At 49.3% G+C, this 26,402-nt stretch overlaps 1 protein-coding gene across 1 annotated transcript in view; it reads left to right on the top strand.

Moving 5' to 3' along the window:
• The first annotated feature begins 1,017 nt into the window (after nucleotides 1–1,017).
• Clic6 (chloride intracellular channel 6) overlaps nucleotides 1,018–26,402 on the top strand; it is a 40,314-nt gene continuing 14,929 nt past the window's right edge. Inside the window, exon 1 of the mRNA XM_038346195.1 lies at nucleotides 1,018–2,121. Within this exon, the coding sequence (XP_038202123.1) occupies nucleotides 1,018–2,121 (1,104 nt within the window). The remainder of the gene's footprint in view (nucleotides 2,122–26,402) is intronic.

Below are 26,402 nucleotides of genomic sequence, written 5' to 3'. Positions count from 1 at the left end.
CTGAGAAAAGCTCACTGGGCAGATGCAACTTCTTAGCGACTTCCGGGAAGTGAGAGACATAAGCTTCCCCTGGTAAGAGCTCTTTCCCCTGGTAAGAGCTCAGCCTGGTTCCCTTGGCTCCCGTCCTTAGGCTTCCAGAACCCGTGGGAATGGGAAGGCAGCAGGCCCACCTCCTTGATTCTTCCTTCGGGTTTATACCTTTCTGTTTTGTTTTGTTTTTGCTTTTTAGAGACAGAGTTTCTTTGTGAAACAGTCCTGAATGTTCTGGAACTCACTCTGTAGACCAGGCTGGCCTCGAACTTACAGAGATCCGCCTGCCTCTGGCTCCCGAGTGCTGCGTGCCTCCACCGCCCGCTCTAGGGTTTATTCCTTTGCCTGAGAATCAGAGGTACAGGTGGGTCTGTTCCACTCAGTACCAGGTGAGTTTAAGTCTCCTCCAGGGCGAGGTAAGGGGGTAAGGATAGGTAAGGTGAGAATTAGGTGCTGACGTATGTGATTGTGATTTAAAGGGCACTGAAACTTGAAGCTGTTCCAGAAAACGCCAAAGTGGTCAGGAAACTCAGTCTTTTCATTAAAATCCACAAAAGCCACAGGAAAGGCTATCATTGGCTAGGTTCCCAGGTCACCCGTACACGCTGGGAGGTGGGGAAGACAAACCCCGCCCAAGCCCTGGGAGGGTAGAGTTGCCTCTGAGGACTACTGGTCAACTTCCAAGACAATAGAGAACCAGTCCATTTCTTCTAAGGGTTCAAGAGGCAAGTTGCGTTCTTTAGCCTTACATCCTGGCCTGCGCATCAGGATCGGGGTCTGGGTGCGAATCTAGCAGAAGCACGAAAGCTGGAGGAAGAGACCAAAGATCTTAAGTCAGGGGATAGGGACATAGCTCCTGGGGCCGGTTGGATTTCGCATCAAGCGAAACCTTCGCCTCCAGAACCGGGGGGTGGAGTGTCCTCTCGGAGGGGGCTTGGCAGCCCCTGTCATTCGTCCCTGAGAAGTGTCGAGGAAGGGTGTTTCACCATGGCTGAGGCCACGGAGCCCAAGGAGGTCGCTCTTGGTTCCCAGGGGCAACCTGAAGCTGCGAGGATTGAGGGTCTAGGAGAACCTGGGACTGCAGACCTGGAGGGGCGGGAAGCGAGCAAGGGAACTGCAGAGGAGCCCAGGGAGCAGGGAGCGGGCGCCGAAGGGACTGCCTCGGGGAAGGAAGCAGGAGGCTGTGGGCCGGACGGAGGGATCGGGGGAGCGCAGGCGCAGGACCCGCAGACTGGCCCCTGGACAGAGACTCCAGGCGCGACCGGAGAGCAGGGTGAAGCTGAGGCTGCAGAACGAGACCCAGAGGGCGCCGGGGTCCTGCAGGGAGCGGAGGAGGAGCCGGTCGCCCAGCAGGTGCGAGTGCCGAGCCCTGGGCTCGGCGAGCAGGGCGAGGCCCGGGAAATCCCTGGGGCCGATCGCCAGCAGCTTGAGGACCCTACGACCTCAGAGGCGTGGAAGGAGGTAGAGTCCAGTCTGGAAGAGCAGGGAGGCAGTGCACCAGGGTCGCAGATCAAAACAGAAGTCCAGGGACCTGCAGGGGACAGCATGGACACAGATGCACCAGTAGGAGAGGCACAGGAGTCAGGGGGTGAGCCCCAGGGTGGAGGAGAAAGCAGCTCAGAGCCCCAGGATGAGGCGACTGAGGTCGCAGCCGCAAAAGTCGAAGAGCACGACCCCAGGGAGCTGGCGGGAACTCCCACCGCAGATCCCGCGGGGGAAGCGGGAGCCCCGGGGAAAGACGGGTCGGAAGAAGCAGCTCCAGAGGAGGCCAGGGTAGACTCTGGAGAGAATGGGAAGCAGGGTGGGCTCCAGGAGGAGACTGGGGAGGAAGAAGCTAGGCCAGAACCAGGGTTGGAGGGACGCTATGAGGAGGGCATCCGGGAGAAGCTCCCCGACGGCAGCCCTGATGAGGAGGAGGCCAAATCCACCGGGCACGACCAGTCCCAGGCGGAGCTCAGCAACCACCTCGCTGAGGAGCCCAGCGCTCAGGGCGGAGAAGAATTGGAACAAGTGAATGGCGGCAGGCAGAACGGCCCAGCGTCCGAGGTGGGGGAGCCTGGACAGGAGCATGACATCACTCTCTTTGTCAAGGTAAATCCCGGGCATCCCCAGGCCTAGGACTACCCTGTCTTTCTAATTTAGACCGGTGCAGAGCCAAAACTGCACAGGCGCTTCCATCACCAGCCAGAAGGGACAGCTAAGATTTTGGAAAAGTTAGGGCTGTGGATGCAGTTCAGTGGTAAGCCTGAGCGTCTGCCTAGCGTGTGTGAGGTGCCAAGTTTTAACACCGTAAAAAAGTCTGCAGCACGAACCTGCAGTGTAAGGTTTGGGAGTCAGGTGTTCGAGGGTAGAAATGTTTGGAAGTTCAGTCTGGTGGTGTTCCTAGTCCCTTGTCCTGGACATCCTAACTGGCCCTTCTAGTCCCAAGGTTATTAAAGAATTAAGAGGAAAACAAAAAGTGACCCACCTTATTGTTCTTCAAAAGATTTCTGCCAAAGGAGCCTTTAGTCCTTGAAGTGGAAAAAAATGTGAACAGGTAGGTCCAACTCCAGACTTAACTCCCAGAGGCCCAGGGTTGCCCAACATTTTCAGCTGCAAAAAACATGCTTCGTTTTGGCAGAGCAGATATGTGCGTTCAGGGGGTCAGTGGAAAGTCCCTTATGCTGTCCGGTTTATTGAACATTTTAAGATTTGCTTTGGAAGAATTAAAGATGCTGGAGATGACACCATGGTCTGTGTAGTGCGCTCTCTCTTTGTTCAGGAAGAAAACCATGATTTCATTTTTGATGGAGCCTGTAGACACATGAGGAGGAAGTTTTGAGTGTAAACAGGCATTTTTTTTTAACAAGGTTTCAAAAAAATGGGCAAAGTTCAGCAGTGGCTCACACCAAAAGCTTTGTTTAAAAAAAAAAAAAATCCCAAAGTTCTTCCTGGGACCTTTGGTCAGACCCCAGGACGCGAGAGATAATAGGACGAAGAATGCGGTCCGTGTAGAACTCTAATCCTCCAGAAAATCTTTCAAGCTTATGGAACCCCACTCAGGTCTAAACCTCCTTGACTGAGACTTTAATAAGTAAAAAGGAAAATGTTCCCAGGAGATCAACATCAGGATTTAGCCAAGCGTCTGGGTGGCTAGGATCTGCCTGCGGTTTCTAAATGGTGAGATGGTTCTCACACTCCGCACTATCTTAAAGACCCTAGGAGACCGAGACGCATGATGGAGTCCAACTACATGCTGCAGGGACCAACCGCAGGAGTGGGGTGACTGCAGTCTGCTGGGGAGGGGGGCTGTGTGATTCCAGCCAACCTGCTCGGGTTGCAGTTAGGAAGTGAACTGCAGCTCCGACTGCTTCCTCTGCTTCGCTGCCTGACCCTCTTTAATCTGTTCATTTTAGAGTTTCAAGTAAATCCAACACAAGCCCTTCGTGCCCAGTTTCTGCCCTCCTTGCTCTCCGGCCTTCCGTTAGCACTGTGTGTGGGGGTCCCAGGTCACCAATGGCACCGCAGTGCTGGACCCCAGGGGAGAACCATATTCCTGGTCCTCTCGGCCTTGAACGTTTGCACGTATTTCACCCTCTGCCCCAGTGGGGTCTCCCCCAAGAGTGCCCTGACCTTGCCTCCACTTAGCTGTCAGCTGCATGCAGGAGACCCACTGCAGTCTTGATGTCCCTTTCCCTGGACAGATTAAATGCATCATTAATTACATCTCTAGTGCAGACTGCAGGTATGGAATCGAGGAACTGGCCAAATCTCACCTCTGTTACTTTCTTGATGCTAGTTGTTTAATTTAGCAATAGTACGGTACCTAGCCTCGGAGGGAATTAAGAAGTCTCAGGAAGAGATCGTGTAAAGCCTTGGAGTTGTGTAAGGCTCTGCATTAGCATGGTGTCAGTGCGCATGCGCACTGCTGCCCTTTTTCTCTCTCTCCCCTCCAGCTTTCTTTGATAAGGTGCTTTCCGCTCCTGCCTTTTTTTTTTTTTTTTTTTTTTTTTTACGGGAGACTCCCTCTAGGTACTGAATTTTTATTTGCTAGAGATTAGAATGTTATGAAAACTCAAACAATGTATCTTTGTAGATATTGTGGTTGGTATAGGCAAAGGATTGGGTAGCACTGAGGGAGCTGGTCCATGGTCGGTGTACATAGGATGTGGGTTGGCTGAGGGAGCTTGCCCGTAGTTGGTGTTCGTAGGATATGGGTTGCCCTGAGGGAACTTGCTCATGGTCTGTGTACGTAGGATATGGGTTGGACGATGGAGCTCATCCATGCTTGGTGTACATAGGATATGGGTTGGCTGACTCCAAACTCCCTGTTTGTCTTTACTCTTCTTTAAGAAAACGAACAGGCTTCCGAACAGTGAGGTTGGGTAGCTTCTGAGGGTCACTTGAGATCCGCCTCACGTTGATAAGGCCTCTTGGTTTCTGCTGATCCTTCCAATCGTTCTCCCTGAGGAACAAAGAAGGAACAAAGAAACCCAAAGCAGCAACAACAAAACCCTTTGTGTCACAACGTCTTCTAGATTTGTCACATTGTATTGGAAACCCTGCCTTTAGGTCAGAATTACAACTTGTTACCAATTCAGGCTTGTCTAGTTCTTGCCGGGCCTCCTGCATGTGGACTCCACAGTCCATAGTGGCAGGCTGACCGCTTTGTCCCTTCCTTAAGGCCTGTGCTAGTGGTGCTTTTTCTGGGGCTGACCCGCTGCTGAGTTCCCAGAGATGTTCTTTGAGGTCTGGCTTTAGGTGCCAGTGGAATTCTTCCCTGCACTGCACTTTGTCTGCATCCTGTCCATGACTTTTCCCCTTTTAGTGTTTTTCTTATTTTTCAAATATACTAGCTATAACATTTTATATGTTATTATACATAAATTTACTTAAATATAATTTATTATACTATGTACTAGATGGTATCCTAATGACCCGGACTACTAAACACAACTTTAAGTGGGCTTATAATTTTGGTCATCTGATAGATTGTATTGCTCATGTTATGAGAGTTATCATGTTAATAACTTGTCATTTATTTTATTCTATTAATATACAATGATGTATTCTTGTAAAGGAGCTATGGCCATGTGCAGGATGTCAAGGAAGACTCCCTTGAGTTTTTGCTTGTCAAATAAATGGATAATCATTAATTGCTAATCGTTTTTTCTTGCCTTAAAGAAGAGTTAACTAGGTTACCAAATTATAGGGTGATTCCCCAAAATTATTTAGTAAGAGAGATATTTTTCGTCGTCACTCAGGACTAGGAAAGAACTTCATAACAGCACATGCTGGGGCTGGGGGTGGGGGTGGGGCAGTGATCAACAAACTGCATAACCACAGTGGTTTAATCCTCAGGGAAGTCTGGTTCACAACATTGTTTCCTCAAATCCAGCCTGTGTTCTCTGAAGCCGTGTTAGGGCTGGGGGAGTCTGAGATATGGCTTTCCTGGCAAATTCTACATGACTTAAAAATCTTCCATATGATCAGTGAATGACCCTGAACTAGAGTCTAAGCATTCCCAAGTTGTATTTTCTTCAATCACATTTAACTAGAACATGCAGGTGTAACAGAACCTGTGGACTTGCCTGGACCATCAGATGTGGACTTCAAAAACAAACAAAAAACAAAACAAAAAACCCAAAGAAACTGAAATCTCATGAAAGTAAAGTAAAACTCAAGGAAGATGTGGCTCTTGGCTATGTCATCAGAAGTGCCAAAAATAAATAAACTAGTTAAGAGACTGTCAAGCACTTTAACACTACACAGCTGGACGGGATTATACCAGGACCTGCTGCTTAGAGACTACTGGTCGACCAGTAGGCTACCGCTCCCTGTGAACATTCCGGAGAGAACATGTTGAGACCTGTCCTGTGGACCTTGGTCTCTAGGGAACCGCCAGGGGAGGTTATTTTCCTTCACAGTGTGAGTACTATGTGTTTGGAAAGGAAAGGAGCAACAAAGCACCCCTACAACTCTGGTCTTTTCACTCTGTGTTTTCTGAGTGTCTTCTAAAACTGCTTTGAGAAGGACGTACATGAAATGAGCAATGTTGCTTAGCGGAGTGATATGGAGGATGAGAAATTCTGCTTCCCTCCTCCAACAGGACACAGTAAACATCCACATGCTGCGGTGGGTGGGGTGGGGGGGATGGGTGACCACGCCCCCACTAATCTGAATGAGATAGGGCCTACTTGATTTGACCCTCCAGCTTGGCCCTGACACTGGCTCATGCTCCTCCTTCAGTGCCTGCTTTCTGTGATGATAGGTGGGCACCCAGACTGATGGTTTCAAGGTGACTAAGGTTTTCAAGGTGAGAGAAGCAAGTTCTATATACAATCCTAGGTCCCCTCGACCACTGCCCAGCATGTCCTTTGGAAGAGGAATAGGCTGTATTCCCTCTGAGGACATCTTGGTTGTAGGGCTAGGGATGCCGCATTATCCCACAGCATCGAGCAATTGCATCTACCCAGCAAAGCTTTTCTTCCAGTAGAGCTAACCCGGGTGACTGATGTTGGGAAGGGCACCAGGAACTGTGTGCTCAGCAGCAGTTATAGGGGGCTGAAACAGCTTCTTTTTTCTTATACATGCAACAGGATGCAGCAGTTGGTAGTGTTAACAAGAGCAGGGTTAACAAGAGCAGGATCTGACAATCTGGGTGCCTTCTCCCTTTGTCACGGAAAGATGACCCCTTCCACCTGCATCAGACCTTCACTGGAGAGTTCTGACACAGGCCAGCAGGCCTCTCCTCAGGCCCACTCCTTACTCCTTTTACAGGGAAGTGTGTTTGCCCTCTGTCCCTTTGGCTAGAGCTGCCTGACGACCCCTACCCATCCAGACCTTTCCAAGACACCTCCAGTGAGGAGACAAGTTGGTCCAGTGTCTGTACATCTGAAACCCAAGATGAGCTAGTCACTTCTACGTTGTTGAAGATATCAAAAGAAAGAAGAATATTTTAGGGCTATGAAAAGTAGATGAATTAAGAATTCATCAGCTCCCATAGAGGTTTTCAGAGCCAGCCATGATTATCCCCAAATGACCTGTTTATGACCGCTCCTACTCAGTGACACCAGAACTGAGTCGTTGTGATGAACACTGTTGAACTCAAAGCCTAAAATAGTTACTGCTGGATCCTCTAAGAAAAAGTTTGCTGGCCCCTAAGGATACCAACTCTGGGCTGGTGCCTGAGGTAGATACGTCGCCACGTCCACAAAGCTGCGGTTGGTTTAGATGCAGAAAAGGGAGCAGACTGTGGAGAATAAAGGACCCTCAGGTTCTACTAGAGTAGCAGGAATTATTTATGACAGTAAGCATCTCACATAGTGCTAGAAATGCATTTTCTGCACAAAGTTTAGAGTTTTGACTTCAGTAAGGTCAAAATAAAACACAGATTAAGTGTGTTCATCCACAAACCGGAGCAGGGGGTGTATGTAGTCCATGCAGCACTTCCGTGAAACAGATTCTGCTTTTTTTTTTTTAAAGACAAAAGATAAAAATTAGCATAAGGGGGAAAAGGAACATAAAATCTATAATACAATGAAAAACAAGTCTTCTTCCATCTCTGAGTAAGAGCTTTCCAGCTTGTCTCCCTAGAGATAACTATTAAAGGTCTTTTCAGAGACATCTGCTGTGCATACCAAACTCGTATGCAAATCCCCTCAGACTTGCTCTTAAGTGCTTTGGAGAATTATGCCAATCCTTGATTTCCAAATACTTTTTGTTCAGAGTCACTTGGGCACAGGAATTTTGAAGCTGCTTGGGTGGGATGTAGTCAGGATACTGGCTGGGGTGAAGGACTGACAGAGGCGGAGAAGCTCCTTCCAAGATGGCAGACTCACTTGCTTCTTTGTAGGAGGTTCAACTCCTCATCACGTGGTACATTGTTGTGCAGTGTTTGTGGCTGTCTCTAGAACAGGAATCCACGGAAAATCAAAGAAAAGGCTGTAATACCTTTTATGGTTTCATTTCAAAAGTTACACAGTACTGTGGGCTGAGGACATAGCTCAGTTAGCGGAATATCTGCCTGGCACGCTCAAAGTCCTGGGTTTGATCTCTACCACCGCATAAATTGAGCCTGGGAGGTGGAGGCAGAGAATAGAAGTTCAAGCTCATCCTCCACTATATACCAAATTTGAGTTCTGCTGGCTACATACAAGACTCTGTCTCAAAAAAAGAAGAGTGACTTGTAAGTTATTTTACTCATCAGACTGGAGTTACCAAGTCCACTCTTCCAAGAGAGCAGCTCCAGGTACCACCTTTTCAAGGGAAATTCAAAGTCTTTGTGGATATATATTACAAACTCAATTCTAGTTGTATTGTCTTTTATGAAACATATCGCTTTATTTCAGTTTGTTAGCGGGTTCTTAGAAATCATCCTTTATGCTTGTTAAAAGTACCCTAGTGTTGTCATGATAGATGTACTCTGATCAATCCTTCATGCATATGCAGGTGTTTCCCTTTTGTGATACACTAACCAGCACTGTACTGAAATCCTTCCAGTCAGGTAGCAACACCTGGAAGTTAAGTTTTTAGGAATGGCATTGCCAGGAGAAAAGGGATGCATGTGTAGCCTGTGCTACCCTTTACTGATTTTCCTCCTCCAAGATGAGCTATGTAAGTTCCTCTGATGTAGGTCCTGCTGGCACTCTGCTTTTCCCATGGCCTTCCCCACTCAGGTCCTGAGTTATCAAACACGTCGACTCCAGAAGATAGAAATTATGGTGCCATTTAATTCAGGTTTCTGTTTATGATGCAGCCGGTGAGGCTGCTTTCCTGTGTCTGAATCTCCTGCCTCCCGCTTCCTGGGGCTGATTGTGTAGGTCCTTTGTCCGATTTCAAACGGGCATTGGTCTGATTCTTCCTGATTTTTGACCTAAAGGAATCAGATGTTTGTCTGTCTTCACATGTGCTCTGCTTCCTTTCATGGGATGTATTGGCTGTGGATTGGAGTGACCTGTTCTCTGGCCATGGCTTACCATTGGTGCTTGGGAATCAATGTAGGCTACTCTGGCCTGGACGTCTCTTATTTTATTTGCTGCCATGTTTAAGTGCTCCCTGGTGTGTTATACTCTGTAACTTCTTAAATGCCTAGGGGTTCCCTCTTTCACCCTCCATGTCTCATTTTGGTTTTAATCAGCAGGAACGTTTGGCAAGCAGAGGGGTGAGGGTTTTGGACGGGCACCTGGAGCCAACCTGTTGCGTGCTTGTTTGTGTTTTGTTCTCTCTTTTTGGATGTGGGATGCAGCAGCCCAGCAGGGAGAAATTCACTGTATATCTTTACCCGGTATTCTCAGCCTCGTTCCCTGCAGGACCCCTATTGCTTCTCAAGTCATAGTAGGATGAAGGGATGAGACAAGGGATCAGAGCAGGGCAACTGTTGCTCCCATCCCCGAGGTTGAGGCACACACAGTGTTCCGATGTGGCACTGGAGCAATGGCCAAGGTACTGGGTGCATCACCGCCATCGTGTGCGTTGGAACAAAGGCATTCTTGGTCTGGATATGCAGAAAATTAACACTTTTTCTGATGCCTTTGGTGTCAGGACCTTGGAGGCCAGTTCAGAAAAAGCTGGGAAGATGCAATCTTTCCCCCACCTTTGCTTTCTTTGTTTGAGCTCCAAGCCGAAAGCCTTCTACCCTGCTCCCATGGACAATCAGGCTGCACGAAGTTTTAGGTTGCACTCAATGGCTTCTCGGCATCATTGAATTCTCCAAACAGAATTCAATACTTAAGAAAGCTCAAAGGTGGCAGCGATCGGATATGACGGGCCGGCCTCCGTTCACTGACATTTTAACCGATGTATTATGACTCTGAGTTGTAAGTGGCAGCCCTGATGGAAGAGTCACTGCAGAGGCTGGGGTTGCTAAGGTGAGGACGTTGTTCGTAGCTCTTCCTGTCACTAAGTGTAAGAGCACAGCTCCACGGCTCCCGGGCGTCACCGAAGCTTTCTAGTGTGTTCAAGTTAGTCAAGGGCTGAGTGGATGGATTCTCATAGTGTGGTGGGTTAGATACGACTCTGTACCGGGTGTTTAGGCCACCACGCAGCTCCCAAGTCATGCCACAGAGACTCATCAGCTTTGAACGCCCGGCCTAGCTTAGGCTCCTTTCTGGCTAGCTAGCTCTTTTAACTTAGACTAACCTTTTTCTCTTTATCTACTTTTTGCCTCAGGGATTCTTACCTTTATTTCCTTCAGTATATCTTACGTTCATTGTTTCTCCTGTCTGTCTCTCTGTCTGATGGCTGCCTGGCTTCTGGCCCCAGGCATCTCCCCTGTTCCTTCCTTTCTTCTTTTCTTGTTCTTTTTCTACTGGAGCCTAGATTTCTTCTCCTACTGTTTCTTTCTGCCTGCCAGTCCCCCCTACCCTTTCTCTGCCTAGCTATTGACCATTCAGCTTTTTATTAGACCAATCTGGTGCCTTAGGCAGGCAAGGTGGAACAAAAGCAACACATATTTACATAATTAGACAAAGGCAGCATAAACAAATGTAACACATCTTTACCACAACATGACTCTGTATTCTGTAACATGCTGGCCACTGAGAAATAGGATTTGGTTTTCCTCCCTCTGAATCTGATTTGACTTTTTTTGACCCCCATGCAGACTGGTAGACTATGACATCTATATTCTGTTGTTGGTGCTGTTGTTGGCGATCCAGGTCAGGTCTGGGTGCTTCAGGTTTTTTATTTTTTAAAATTCTTTTATTATTATTATTATTATTTGCTTCTTATTCAAGGAATTGAAACAAATGCTCTAACAGATTGCAAAAAGTAGCCATGAAGTGTCACTACAGTGAACCACATGAACAGGAGGACTCAAGGGCCATGATTAATGTTGGGGTTTTCTTTTCTGAGGTTCAGAAAGAGCCAGAGTTTGGCTTCTAAGAGCTGTATCATAGGTGGTTCTCTGTTTTGATAGATGGTCTTAGGTTATGCAGACCTTTGCTCACAACACCTGTCCCTTCCCAGAGGAGTCTGATTTCAGTACTATGCAATCCAGTTATGCATAAGCACAAGATAAATAAGCATGGGGCAGATAGGATATTCTCCTAAAAGCTCACTCAGGTGACACAGTTTGTCTCATATACACACCCCGGAACCAGTCTAGGCTGGACTGGCCCATTGCCTGTAGTTCCCATGTTTGTTTTAGGGTGCTTTGAGTAGAAATGGGGCATTATCATGGAGCTGTCAAGGAGAACAACTGAGTACTGACCAGCATATCAGTGCCATGTGGGGTGTAAACATTGTTTGGACGGCTGTGTCTAAACATCCCGGCAAGACTTTCGAGGCGGCTCAGAGGGCAAAAAGCACTTACTGTGCAGGTTGGAAGGCTGAGCTGGATGCCTGGGACCCACAAGGTAGCAGGAGAGAACCAGCTCCCGTGGAACTGTCTCCAGACTTCCAGTGCATACTGAGGCACGTGTGCAGCTGAACACGTAGGCCCACGTACTGTTTCTAAAAACATCACAAGAGCTAACAAAGCCATCACTTGAGATTCCCAACTCTGGGACAGTCAGTCATGCGGCAGCTGGTGATGGGTATGTGTAAGCTCATATCTTTTCTAGGCTGGTCAAATAGGAGCAGATAAGAAGGAAGGGCCCAGATGGGAGGAATGGAAGGGGCCAGGGCAGTAGCAGGCAGTGTGCAGAGGAGGTGGCTCCCGTCACTCTCAGTCTTTCTGTTCCGTTTCTGCATTTCCCCCCTCCCAGTCAGTCTGGGGACTGAAATAGGCTGTCACTCAAGAGCCTAGCACGCAGGGTGTGTATCAGTGGGCTGCGTTAGCAAGCAGGCTTTCAGGACAAGGTGTTCCTTTGTTGTCATAATTCCTTGTGAGAATTTTACAAGGAAATAAGCTTTTCATCTCCATGTAAAAGCTCCGACTGGTATTTGGCCATATTATTAACTCAGGATTAAAAATAGCCCTGCATTTTCTGAGCTTTATTCACACAAGGAAAAAAAAATGTCAAGGGACATTTTATTTGTTCGCTTACTTTTCATGACTTGATTTTACTGCTGTGACAAGGGGCACCGGCATCACTAAGCGTTTGAAAGCCGAAAGCTATGTGGTTAGGCAATTAAGCTATGTGGGTCAACTCCTTGGACTCTCTAATAATAAATTAATCATTGCAACAGTTGACAAGAATAAATACTATACACAGTTTAGACTACATTTAGGACGAGGGGGCTGTTTGAAAAGTAACTTCTGAGTTTTGTAGTCTTGAAATCTAAAGTGTATTTAGTAGTGGGTTGGAGCGCTGTTGAGCAGAAGCAGTTCTGAGTTAAACGGGGAGGCGGGCTTTCGTCCTAAAGGAGCAGAATTCCCGAGTAACCCGCAGGCTAGCAGTGAGGGGACAAAGCACTGGCTCCCCTCCCTACTGGGACCGGCTCACTATGCAGGCTTTCATTTGAGAGGGGAAAAAAAGCCCACTACATTTTAATTTTTGCTAAAATTAACCTTGCTTCACTTTGGACAGTTTCCCCTTTATGGTCCTAAGAGAAGTGTGATTTCTGATATATTTGTGTGGTAGCACTGTCAAGCAGGACAGTGAAAGATACCGAGGGTGTGGGGGTGGCCACTTGAGGCCAGTGTGGCCTTTATCCTCCTCGGGTGCCAGCTGCCTGCCCAACTAGCTATTAGCTTCTTACTCTGCAAGGAACCTCATCTCTGCCTCTGGGTTTGGTTGCTTGTTGCTGTACCAGCTAGGACAGACAAGGGACAAGAGGGACACAGAGCCAGCCGGGTGGTTTCTGTTGCTGTTTGTGAGGGTCCCATTGCCTCTCTAAAGAAGCTGGAGACTTTCCAAGGTGTCTTTCCGCATCATGCCTGTCCTCTCTTCTCCACTTCAGGGTGGTCTGCTCGGGTTCCCCACAGCGGCTCCACCCTGTTTCTCACTGCAGAGAGTGCAATGGGAACTTCAGCAGAGGGAACGGGGAGGGAGAACAGAGGCCTTGGTGGTGGGTCTCTCAACAGCAATGCCTTGGAAGAACTTGCCTCTAGTCTGCCTGGGAGACTCACAAATAGGAATTCCAGAACACGAGGGGAGGAATCAGATTCTGAGGTCTTCCATGCCAGCATCTCCCCAGAGCCCGGTATTTATTTCATGGTCTCGGCAAAGGTGTTCTTGTCTCCTCCAGCAATGGTGGGCTTAGTTGGTGAATATGACGAATATGAGGAATATGAGGAATATGAATATTCTAGTTGGGGTCCCATGGTTTTAACTCACACCGTCTGTTACTGTCTTAAGTGTTTGTATGTGCGTTGGCGGTCTCGGGCTCTGTCCCCTCCATGATCAATTTTGGGTTTGTTTGAACACTGACACAGAAGTTGTTTCTTCGGACATTGTCACAGAAGATGATTCTCTACGGCACTGTCTCCATGAAAAAGTCAGTCCGTGGATTCTGCTCATTCCACTCCTATTGAATTATACCCTCTGTGATGCACGCGTCCTTCTAAGAGGCATCCCCCTGTTTCCATCGGAGAGCCCAGAGCTTCAGGACTCTAAGCCTGTGGCACACCTTACCCTGGGTGACTAGCTTTTGGGTTTGTTAAATTTTGATAAAGCTCTTGCTGCCTGCACTAACAGTGTCTGAATAGGCAGATGAAAAGAATGATAAACTTTCCTGTTATTTAGATGGTTTATTCATAAGGACAAGTTCACAGAGTGTGTGCTTGGCTGTGTTTCTCGAACATTCTCCACTGTGGGTGGGAGCTCCGGGTGTCCTCAAGGGGACCAGAAACCCTGTCAGAAAGAGTATCAAACACTGTGTGGGATCTCCGGGTGTCCTCAAGGGGACCAGAGACCCTGTCAGGCAGAGTCTCAAACACTGTGTGGGATCTACAGGTGTCCTCAAGGGGACCAGAGACCCTGTCAGGAAGAGAGGAAAGCATGTCAACGTCCAGAAGCTGATGCTCATCTGGAGGGCTTGCCCTCTCCTCTGGGGCTGTTGTCATTGTCTCCTTGACCTTGAAGATCTGTTGCTGCATTAAATGTGAGGGCAGAGTGTCTGCCAGAGCCCGTGGAGGCTGGGACAGACACTGAATACCTAGAAGCTGCAGTTACAGACATGTGGGAGCCACCATGTCGATGCTGGGAATGAACTCTGGTCCTCCCAGAGAGCAGCAGGTGCTCCTAACCACTGAGCCATCCCTTCACTCCCTAAAACTTTATTTTTAAAATATTGTGTGTTTTTAAAACAATGTAGGCCCAGGGAAAGTTTACCCCTCACTCTTGTCCCTGAAGCTCCTTGTTTGTCCCTCCCTCCCTCCCTCCCTCCCTCCCTCCCTCCCTCCCTCCCTCCCTCCTTTCTTTCTTTCTTTCTTTCTTTCTTTCTTTCTTTCTTTCTTTCGACAGAGTTTCTCTGTGAAACAGCCCTAGCTATCCTGGAACTAGCCTGTAGACCGGGCTGGCCTCAAACTCACAGAGATCCGCCTGCCTCTGCCTCCCGAGTGCTGGGATTGAAGGTGTGCACCACCACCTTTCAGTGTTCCCTTGTTTCTCCTGCCTCTACCTTCTTTTCTCTGTAGGGAGAGAACAGAGCTGGGAGCAGGGCGTGGGTTTGCTGACTGTCCCTGTCGTTTTCAGTCTCACGCATCTCCAGTCGGCAGAGAGCCACTTTTGAAAAAAAAAAAAGCTCCCATATATTGTATCCTGACCAAAGTTTCCCCCCCTTCTCCACTCCAAGTCCCTCACTGAACCTCCTCTCCCCCAGATTCACTGCTCCTCCATTTCTCTTCAGAAAAGAGCAGGTCTCCCAGGGGTATCAACCAAACATGGCATATGTTCCAATAAGTCTAGGCATGTGCCCTCATATCAAGGCTGGGCGAGGCAACCCACTAGGAGGAAAAGGGTCCCAAAAGCAGCCGAAAGAGTCACAGATGTCCCCACTCTCACTGTTAAGGGTCCCTCAAGGACACAAAGCTCCACAACCATAACACATATGCAAAGGACCCAGGTCAGACCATGCAGGCTGTCTCTTCAGTCTCTGCGAGCCCCTACGAGCCCTGGCTAGCTGATTCTGTGGGGGCCATGTTCTTGTCATGTCCTTGACCCCTCTGGGTCCCACAACCTTCCTCCTCCTCTTCCGAGGATTCCCCGAGCTCTGTCTAATGTTGGGCTGTGGGTCTCTGCATCTGTTTCCATAAGTTGCTGGATGTAGCCTCTCTGATGACCATTATGCTAGGCCCTGGACAGCCCCATTCTTACAGAGATGGTTCTAGTCCTGAACCCAGCTCCACGAATGTGTTTTGAGGGGCACTACCCTCAAACCAGCACAGACTGGGTATGAGCATGTCCTGTGGTGTGCCTGTGGTGTGCCCGTGGTGTGCCCGTGGTGGCTGGGGCCTCCTCTGGAGACTGGGACTGCTGGAGATTTTCTCCTCTGTATTTGCTTCCTTAGGTTCGGTAGAGGCTTTCAGATAGTAGTCCGTGTCTGTGCCTGCCTTGTCCTTGCAGGCCTTGCCATTTCAGATTCCCCTTTCCCACAGCACGAACGCATTCTCTTCCCCACAGCCTGCTGCACAAACACATCCTGCAGCTTTGTGAGCCACCCCAGTGCAGCCAGCGCAGGTTCAGGGAACATTATGGCGGTGAGACAAATTCAACTTCCTAGTCCTCTTATAAGAGACGCTTACACTAGATGGTGGTGGCGCACACCTTTAATCCCAGTACTTGCGAGGCAGAGGCAGGTGGATCTCTGTGAGTGTGAGACCAGCCTGTCTACAGAGTGAGTTCCAGGACAACCAGGGCAGTTACACATAAAAACCCTGTCTCGAAAAAAACAAAAACGGAACCAAAATAAAACAAAAACCAGAAGACTCCTAACATTGTTTCCCAGGCCTGTATCTTGTTGGAACATGAGAGCTTTTGAAGGCCCCAGTAGGAACATCTCCAGGGGTGTCCAACCTTCTGACATTGTAATGTGATGCTGACATTCGCCAGCCTGTTGGACTACCCTGACACTCCTGGGGACTGAAAGCCATGGCTGGATATATATTTTTCCAAACAAAAGATACTTCAGGGGGTTGAGGTTGGTGTGAGCTTGGTCCTTCTTTGGCCCGATTCTCAGCCTCTGTGGGTAGGAGCACAGCACTGACCCACCCACCTGTGCAGCAGCCTCTCGAGTCCACCATCTGACCATGTTAGGTTGCCACCACATCACATTTCCCTCTAGAATAAACTCCATGTCTCCCCTCTGTGGGCATTTGCTGGTTCCGTATCCCAAAATATTTGCAAGTTCTGTGCATGAAGTGAGATTTTCCCACTTTCTCTAAATTCCAGTTTCCTGAGACTTTTAAAAATAAACATAAATGGAAATAATGGGGATTTTTGATAAATGAACTCACCTAGGTTGTAACCAGGGCACGAAACAGATGGTTTGGAAAATGGCAGCCCTCTCCTTGCATGGTGTCAGTGAGTCTATTTGTATGTGGAAATCAAGGTAGCTCTGCCTGACGCTGGGCAGCTATGATCACAGTGTAGTGTGCAATGAGTTAGGGGCATGAATCTCTGGATGCCTAGCATTCCACCTGCTTTGAAAAGGTGAGTCTGCGTGTATCGTGTTCCTTGCCTGGGTTTGGGTTTCAGGCAACCATGTCAAGCTGATCCCAGGTTGGGGAACCCTGAGACAGGGTCAACTCCTCTTCTCCTCTATTCCCAAGGATGAAAGTGGGGACAGAGGGTCTGCCAAAGAAAGCAGGTGACACCGGGAAGATTTCCTTGTAGCCTGGGCCGTGTGTTGGCCTTGGCCAGCTGGTTGTGTTTCTCCTTGTTGAGCAAGCAGCTGATCCCACTGGGCCTTGGGCCAGAGCCCTTCTCCTTGTGTTGGTCAAGCCAGGCCAAAGTTGGAAATGGGGGAGGATAAAGCTTCCAGATAATTCAGTATTGTCTGAAGTATCCTGAAATGCTCCATTTGAACTGTCAACGCCTACAGAGTGGTGCTACGTTGGCTGACAAAGAACTTTGAAGTTTTGTATATATTCATCATCCTAAACCAGAGCCCTTGAATGTAAAGATTTAACTAGCACAAGATGTCGAGTGACATCTGACTGCTCGAAGTAGAAGAGTTCTCCTTTGGGACAGAGTTCTAACAACATTTGGTGATTTCCCCGGCCCCATTTCTAGGTACCACACTTCTTTTGTAAACGTCACAACTAATTTTCTGCCTTGAAAGCTTGCCATCACCTTCCGGTATGTTCTACATGACATGACCTCATGCATGGCTGGTTAACCTCTGCCTCTTCTCACCAGCAGCACCACAGCCTGGTTTGTTCCCTAAGCTGGTGAAACCTGGGTGTCTGAAACACGAAGCTGGCGATAAACTGGACTACAGAGCCCCGCCTCCCTCTGATGTCACCAGGCTGGGGTCCCACCGTGCACCCTGCTGTCATCTCTCTTTATAATCATTTTGTTAGAACGGCTCATTTATTTTTAGGTTTTTGCTTTGTTTTTATTCTCGTCAAAGTTCCTCATTAAGGAAGACAACTTCAGGATAAACTAATTACCCAACTGACTTGACATCGCTCTTGTTCTACTCACGAAAACGAAGGAAACTCGTCAAGGACCACGCCGCTTGTGTGCCCCATTAAGTACTTCAATCCCAGGAGCGAATGATCAAATGACCTCCATGCTGCTGGGCCGTGCTGATGAGATTATTTTGTGGTTGCCCTTCAGAGTGTCGGTGACCAGCTGTCGTTACTACACGGTCTCAAAATGGCGCCGTACGGTTTGGACAGAAACTTCCAAGTGTGCCTCTAGAAAACGGAATCACAGTGTTTCCCCACTCCCACCTGTGATGAGGGGTTGCCTGTGGGAAGGTGTGGAAGGGTCCCCCACATGGACTTGTTTGCTGTGTGTATCAGAAGCTCCCCAAGACCGTCCTCTCCCAGGGACACTAGACCCTTCCGTCAGCTGTCCCTAAGGAAAACCACCCCTCTGGACCATCCTCTGTCTTTCTGCAGAGTTCGCTAAGATTCAGGCTTGCAAACCATGGGAACATGTTTTAGGTAGATTCTTCTGAATCTCACAAATGTTATCATGCAGATGATCATTGCCTCTCACACAAACTGTTAACCACAGAGCATTGGTTTCTAACGTCTTTTCAAGCCGAAAAGAAATCATTCCTAAACCCACACAGCCCAATCCCTGTCCCATGTCACTTCCCTTCAGAATCCTTCAGAGACTTCTGATTTACTGAGGAACGGAAGTTACTGTAGAAACGCCAGCTACCAGAGGGAAAGAACTCCATACATTGGCCACTGAAATCAACCAGAGTTCCTTTGAGGCCTTTCCCCGTCTGTTAACAAGAAGCTGGGGGACTTTCATCTCCATAGTACTTAAAACATCACATAGGAAGAGAGAGAGAGGGGGGGGGGTACCCCCATCCCACCCCACCACCGCCGGAAGCTCTTCTTGTCTGAAGGACTTGTGAATGAGGAAGGTGCATCTGGAGACGCTCCGGGTTTCCGTCACAGGGTACGCCCTGCCCGGCATATGGCGTGTACCCCTGTGCTGCTCACTTGGCTCCACCCTGCCCTGTCTCCGCTCTCCAGTTTCAACAAGAGCTGAGAAACGATGAACAAATCAGGAATTGGTATTTTTCTAACACATCTGCTGGTCTCAAAGTCAGCATGTGTTTTTAATAGCATGCTGTAAGGGCCCAGATGTGTCTGGGATGGGGTGTCAGCAGCGTGGAGGACAGAAAGACAGATGTCCTCCTGAGGCTCTCGGCACAATATGGAAGGGTTGGGTAGGGAGACATTTTGTTCTAGTTTTCCTAGACTTTCTGGATTTATTTATTAGTCTCCTTTTCCCTATGTGTCTGTGGTATAGACACGTGCATGTCTGTGGTGTGTGCGCTTGCCTATGGTGCCATGTGTGGTATGTGCTCTTGCCCATGGTTCCATGTGAGGGTTGTGTTCTTGCCCATGGTTTCATGTGAGGGCATGTGCCCTTGCCCTTGGTGCCATGTATGGTGTGTGCACTTGCCCATAGTGTCACATGTGATGTGTGCCCCTGCCCATGGTGCCACGTGAGGGTGTGTGACTTCACCCATGGTGCCATGTGTGGTGTGTGCCCTTGCCCATAGTGTCACGTGAGGGTGTGTGACTTTGCCCATGGTGCCATGTGTGGTGTGCCCTTGCCCATAGTGCCACGTGAGGGTGTGTGACTTCACCCAGGGTGCCATGTGTGGTGTGTGCCCTTGCCCATGGTGCCATGTGAGAGTGTGTGACTTCACCCATGGTGCCATGTGTGGTGTGTGCCCTTGTCCGAAGTGCCACGTGAGGGTGTGTGACTTCGCCCATGGTGCCATGTGTGGTGTGTGCCCTTGCCCATAGTGTCACATGAGGGTGTGTGACTTCGCCCATGGTGCTGTGTGGGAGTTGGAGGCAGTCATCAGCGGTGTCCCTCATGGCTTTCCACCTTATGTTCTGAGAAGTGTATGTGCTCACTGAGCTTAGAGCTCACCGACTTGACTGGCCATCGAGCCCCAAGGACCCTCTCACGTCTGCCCCAGCACTGGGGTTTATATGTGTGAATAGAGTTCCCGATTGTCATGTGTGTGCTGGGGACCTGAACTCAGGTCTCCATGCTCACAAAGCAAACACTTTATGGACTGATCCGTTTCCCCAGCCATAAACTTTTTGTTTAACCCTGAAACCCTATGTAGAAGGATATTCCCCCCAAGTTCTGGGGACGTCTGGGTGATAGAGCTGCCTAAACGGGTTAAATCCTAGCTATGTTTTCAGTCCCGACTATCTCCCGAGGACTGTGCTGAGTCAAGAGATACGCGTGAAAATATATCTTCTCACCACTAGGGGTCACCAATGCCCTCCCGAAGCTGTCCCTGTGGCTAGGTCTCAGAGCGCAGACTGAATCCAGCTAGGAAATCTTCATCTGCTTCCAGGGAAGATGTTGACAGCAAAAGAGCCGTGGGAGTTCTGGAGTTCATACAGAAGATCTGGTCTCTCAGCTTGGGACAAAGGAAGCTTGCTGACCTTCCTTGGCGCCGGTGGCCGCTACACAAATCCCTGAAGTGCCTCCATGAAGGATGTTTCTAGAAACAGGCTAAGCACCCGCCATGTCATAGGTTGTCCCTCTTTCTGACTTACTTGTGGCTCACCTGCCAACTGTCTCTGGCAAAGGTTTGGATTTCTGATTGGAAGTCCAGCAGTAGACGCTTTCTGATTCCCTTGTCACAGAGTCACAGAGACTAGTAAGTGTAAGCAGGCCTGGCTTGCTATCTTATAGCTTTGCTGGTCCTAGCACTACGATATCTGGCTGGCAATCTTCTCTTAGACTCCAGAGAAATGGCTACATTATTTCTTCTCCTGCTGCTGGAGGCCACCTGCTCTCCTGGCCTCCTGGCCCTCTCCTTCAACAGTTTAGAGAAAATAATTTCATCTCTGACTGGCCTTCCCTGGTGGAAACGGTCCTCACAGCAGCTAGAGGAAGGCTGTGCTTTCAAGAATCCACAGGATTAGACTGGACCATCTTAATCCTCCAGGATAACACCTGTGGCTCAAAATTCCCCATGCAGGTAGCATCCACACATAGTAAGGCAACGTGTTCAGAGGTGCTGTATTAAGACACTGGCGTCTTTAAATGGTCATCCCCACCGTCTGTTTTTACTAGTAAATTGTCTTTGAGTTTGTTTCCCCTCGTTTCTGTCATTGTCAATCAATGGTAGAGAGAACAGGGGTCAAAGCCAGTTGGGGAGTATTTCCCAAACGTCTGGAACTGAGGACAGCAAGGGATGCTTTCTCGGCTATGAAACGGGAAGGACACTCTGAAAGGTTTGTGTTAAGGAATGGCTCCTCCTGCTTCTACTGAAAATTCTCTATGGCTAGTGTGGGCAATGGTTTTACCTGCCTTTTAAAAAAATTCAGATCCAAACTTCTTGGCTGGTGACATGAAGCCTGCAGCACGCACGGGGCTGTGGTAGCCTGGAACAGAGCAGACTCCACAAGCGTCCTTAGGAGACCTTGCCCTGCCTGCCCTGTTGTAAACAGAGAGGAGACAAAGGCCAGCGCTCACAGCTGCTCACAGCTTTCCTTGCTTGTGATGCCAGCCCTGCAGGGTCAGTTCCCACACCCAGAGGGTGAAGCCTCCATGTTAATCAAGGAGGTCTCCTTGTGCTCCCAGTGTGGGGGTGGGGTTCCAAAGTCAAACTTCATCGCCTTCTTTTGGCTTGTGAAAGTCTCCTGGTGAGGGCAAAGGATACATAAGAGATACATCATTTAGGAGCCATAAGGCGCCCACCAGGACAGCCAGGCATCTCTCTCCTGCTGTTTCAGCACACCGGGTGGTATAGCCAGGGCCCCGACCCAGTGCCATCTCCCTCTCCAGCCAGTTTTCGCTGTACATCTCATCTGCTTCCGATATGTAGTCTCTTCTTGTTGCTGGGCTTCTTACGAGTCACCTGCAGCCCTTGTATAACAGGGATGAAGAAAGCGATCCGGAAAGCAGCGCACATCTCTGGAAGGGCTCTGATGAAGGCAGAGGAAGGGGCAGGTATCTTCCCCTTTGCTTAGCATGAGATGAACTGGATACACACTAACTAGGTCCTGTTGCGTGGCCCTGGGCAGGTTCCTCTTTCTGTATCTTAACGTTCTCGCCTGTAAATGGGGATGGTAAAAGTACATCTATCCACCAAAGTCCTTGTGGTGGTTAGGGTCACTACAAGGACTGATTGTAGTGATGTAAGCAGTATATTTCAAGCAGCGAACGGGACAGAATAAATGCTGCGTATGTCTAAGTCACTCTCGGGGTCACGGTCATTGCCATCATCGCCCCTGTAGATATTTCACAGCGTGACTGTTTAGTTCTAATTCCATCCGTAAAAGAAGGGGTGGTGTGGGCTTCTCAGAGCCATGGGTCTGTTGTTTTCAGGAGATGATCTAGCTCTAGACATCTCTGGAATGGAGGTGGGAGCTATAGCCTAAGCTAAGCTGTGTGGCTGATACAGGTGATTTGAGCACCGGCTTCCTCAGAGGAGACACCCACCAGCACCGCCTGTTTCTCACCTCTTGTCAACCGTGTAGGGGATTCCTGCAAGTTTTTCCTGCTCAGTCTGGACACAGATTCTGGTTTTAATTCAGGGAGCCCCTGAAGGATCGAAGAGAAATGGAGGCCTTTGTTGAGAGAGACTCTGGGTTTTGAGAGCAAGAAGGGCCTTGTTCCAAGCCCGCTTGTGCCGTGTCTTTTGACCAGGTGTTTCTGTACTGTTCTGAGGTGGGCTGTGCGGGGGTGTTGGCTGCCTGATGCCTTGTCTCCTGTCCAGCTCAACAGAAGACAGGCCCAGAGCGGGGTGGGGATGCCTGGAGAGCTGACTATGGGTTAGCTCTATGCATGCCTGGGCTGTTTTCCAGGCTGTTTGTCAAGGTCCTACCTCCTTCCTGTATCCTCCGTGGGAACTGATGGGTCCTCGCTGGGGTCTGGGCCACCTCTTCAGCATTGTTGGCTGTGGAATCTGGTGTGTCCTCCCGTGTGGATGTTCTGTGGGGGTGTGTGGAGGCCGGCTTCTGGGTGACCTAGGAGGACTTTAGAACACCTTCCCCTCCTCAAAAACGAGCATCTGTCCAGGTGGTAGGGCAAAGAGCTGTCCCAACTTGCCTGGAGCTTACAGAGATGAGAGACTAGTGATAAACCCAGGGTGCTCCCGGGCAAACCGGGTGAGCTGACCCCTGCTTGGGGTGCCCTGGTACTAACCCAAGTCGCTGAGCATGGTGTCACATCTTCCCTTGGGCTCGTCAACCCGGCCATGGTCCAGGTGTGCACAGCTCTGCATGTGTCCTCACTGGACCCTGTATCAGAAGGTCAGGGTGGCTCTCTGACTCGTGTACCAACCTGGAGTCCCATCTCTCTGCTTCCTGACTGAGGATTTACTTATTTTTTTTTCTTTTGAGGACATTTGAATTTTCCTTTAGAGCAGGTCTGGGGTGGGTGACTTGTTGAGAGAGAGAAAAAAATCCGTTTCCCTAAGGAGGACGTGGGCTGGCATGAAAATCACGCTAATTGAGGCTTGTTACAAAGTACCCTAAATTCCATAATTGTCTGTTCTGGGCCTAGGTTTTGGAGAGAGCAGCAATGCTGCTGCTGATAATGACAATAATAGCTCCCTTTACTGGGCCCCCAAGATGCTTAACATATCAGTGATTTTATCCCTGCCTCCTGTGTGTGTGTGTGTGTGTGTGTGAGCACATGTGAACGCGTGTACGCACACGTGTAGAAGCCAGAGCTACCTCAGCTGGTACCGCAGGTGCTGCCCACCTTGTTTGTTCAGGATCTCTCATTGGTCTGGAACTTTCCAAGCAGGCGGTCTGGCCTGCCGGGGAGTCCCAAGGACCTTTTTGTCTGCACTTCGCAGCCCTGGGATTACAAGCATGTGCCATCATGCCTTGCTTATAGAATATGTGGGGCCTAGAGGATCAAACTCCGGTCTCTGTGCTTCCAAAGCAAACCCTTTACATCCTGACCTGTGAGCCCAGACCAAATCTTTGTTTTTAAGAGGCCAAAATGAGGCTCAAGGAGAGCAAACGGCTTGACTGTGGCTGCGCAGTTGTTCAGAAGTTGGGCTAACGTCTTTTGCTCCCCCTGCTCCTTTACCTCTTCCTGTTCCTTTTGATCATGTTTCAGAGAACCTTGGCATTGTGTAGGCATGGAAATGTCAGGCTAGGGAGATAGATGGCTCAGCGGGTAAATGCTTGCTCTGCAACCACGAGGGCCTGAGTTCGGATCCCAGCACCCATGTAAAAACCTGGGTACCATCTGGAACTTCAGCACTGTGGATGGAGACAGTCAGATCCCAGGGGCTCAGTGAGACACCTTGTCTGTCTCAAGAAACTAATGTGGGAAAGCCACTGAGGAGGACATCCAGTGTCAACTCCTGACTAGTGCACGCACACACACACACACACACACACACAGAGAGAGAGAGAGAGAGAGAGAGAGAGAGAGAGAGAGAGAGAGAGAGAGAGAGAGAGAGAGAGAGAACTAGCAAATTAGGATCAGGATGAGTATTGTCATTTTTTTTTTAGAATCATAGAACAGTCAAGATGTCTCGGATTCCAACACTGCAGCATAGGCCCTCACCATTGCATCAGGAGCCTGGGGCTGAGGAGACTGGGGAAGACGCTTTTGACCGCCACTCAGATCTCTTGCTGCCTTCCTCTTCCACCTCCTAGTCTCTTTCCTGTGGTAGATGACTCAGTGTGTCTCATTTCTTTGCAGTGAACTTGTATGGGTTTTACATAAGCCCAGAAATTTATAGCTATTGACACAGCAGGAGCAGGGGGCTCCCCTGGGGTGCTCCCAGGGTGCACTGGGCCAATGACGTCACTGCAGGTAGTCTTGTCTAGTCACTGTTGAGGGCTCCTCTTTGCTGGCAACTGCTAACACGTGTGAGGACGACTGGCACAAGGGACAGGAGGGTTCCTGGCTCCAGGTGCTCCCCTAGGCTTAGAGAGACCTCAGCCCTCCCTGAGAGGCTCAGCGGGACAGTCCCCATGTGTCCTGAAGGGTGCCTACCCAGGATGGAACCATTTGATTGCTTTTAATGTTCTGCAGAGTAGAGACACAGTGGGATTCAGATAGGATTCGTGCTCGTGTGCTCCGTCTCTTTTGACCTCATGAGTGATGCTGTCCCCTGTGTTCTGATGTAGAAAGAAGGCCCTGAGCTGGGGCGATGCTATCCCCCATATTCTGATGTAATCAGAAGGCCCTGAGCTGGGGCGATGCTATCCCCCATATTCTGATGTAATCAGAAGGCCCTGAGCTGAGGTGATGCTGTCCCCCATGTAGTAAGAATGCTCTCAGTAGGAGCCATGCTAATCCCCACTATTTGATATAGTAAGAGGCCCTTGGCAGGGGTGATGCTGTCCCCCATGATTTGATGTAGGAAGAGGCCCTCAGCTGGGTTTGGGGCCGTCAACACTGGACTGCTCAGCCTCCAGGTCTATGAGAAATGAATTTTTTTTGACATTTTTCATTACCCAACTTTCGGGATTCCATGACAACAACAGAAACCCAACAATGGCAGCCAGTTCTAGCTGGTTTTCTTCCTCAGTACCCTCTGAGATGGCTCTGATCTCCCAAATCAAACTTACCTCTGATTGTTACCAGTTCTGAGCACCCACTGTCTCTATTTAGCCTAAAGCCCCCCTTGTACACTGGGCACAACAGCCATCCCTTCTTACTGTTGCTCTTTAGAGCCCTGCAGAGGGCCCCTAATTCCTCTCCGATCCCCTCACCTCACTCCGAGCCCCTCACTAACCCATGTCAGCACCAGGAGACTTCACGCACCCTGTGTGCATGTGTCTCCTCTCTCCTCATGCTGCATCCGGGCGTCAGAAAAAGAACAATGGAGACATCACCTCATTGTTTCCTCATCTCTCCTCAATACCCCAAATTGTTTTTCACTGTATTTCATAGGAGTAGAAAAAAATGTGCTTATATTAAAGGACTTGCTTGGCATTTAGACTCACGTAGAAATGTCTAGAAATGAGGTAGAACCAAATAGTTGAGAACGTCAACTGCGGGTATATGATCTTCCGTGTGTGAAGCAGGGAGAGGGTGCTGTGCTGGGGAGCCACCAAGATTGCTTGAGGGTTGTCACCCGTGAGCGCAGCATCGGGAAGTCCACTAGGTCCTCTGAAAGCAGTGGCTGCTGTCCACACGGTGGAAAGTGGCAGTGTGGTTTCCAGGGCAGTGGTTCTCCACCTGTGGGGTTCGCATAGCAGATGGCTTGCATAATGCATATTGCATTATGATTCATAACAATAGCAAAATCACAGTTATGAAGTAGCAGCGAAGCAGCTTATGGTTGGCGTCAGCACAGCATGAGGAGCTGTAGTACAGGGTGGCAGCGTTAGGAAGGCTGAGGTCCTCTCCTCTGGGGTGTCAGAGGTCGTTCGCTTAGAAGAGAAAAGCTTAGCGGTTAGCAAGCAATTCTTTCCACAAGTTCTGGGTGAAGAGAGAGTGACGGGATTAGTGGGGCAGGCTCTGGTGTTTGGAGAGTCTGGGGCAGAGAGGATCTGCCTCCTGCTGCATTGCTGGCTAGCGCCAGCCCACACCTTGGATTCCCCTGAGTAGGCACAGCAGTCATTGCAGCCCCAGGGCCAGGGCAGATGCCATTTGCAAAGGCAGCTTCTGAGAACAGGTCAGAGGTGTGCCTGCTCTGCTCCGACCTGCCATCTAAGATGCCCCCAAAGTGTCCCCCAAAAGGCAAACATGAGGCTGCTCTGGCTTTTCGCAGTGTCTGAGTCTTTGCTGAAAACGAAAAAAAAAAAAAAAAAAAAAAAAACCCACTCCAATTTCTCAAGCTGCTTAATTTGATTTAATCAGAAATGTGGACCTACAAAAACGTCCCCTGCAGGCTGAGAACCCTGCTGAGAAATC

This window comes from Arvicola amphibius, chromosome 10 (genome assembly GCF_903992535.2).
Source record: "Arvicola amphibius chromosome 10, mArvAmp1.2, whole genome shotgun sequence".
NCBI lineage: Eukaryota > Metazoa > Chordata > Mammalia > Rodentia > Cricetidae > Arvicola > Arvicola amphibius.
Note: the sequence above shows the minus strand (reverse complement) of the source record. Positions and strands in the feature narration are given on the sequence as shown.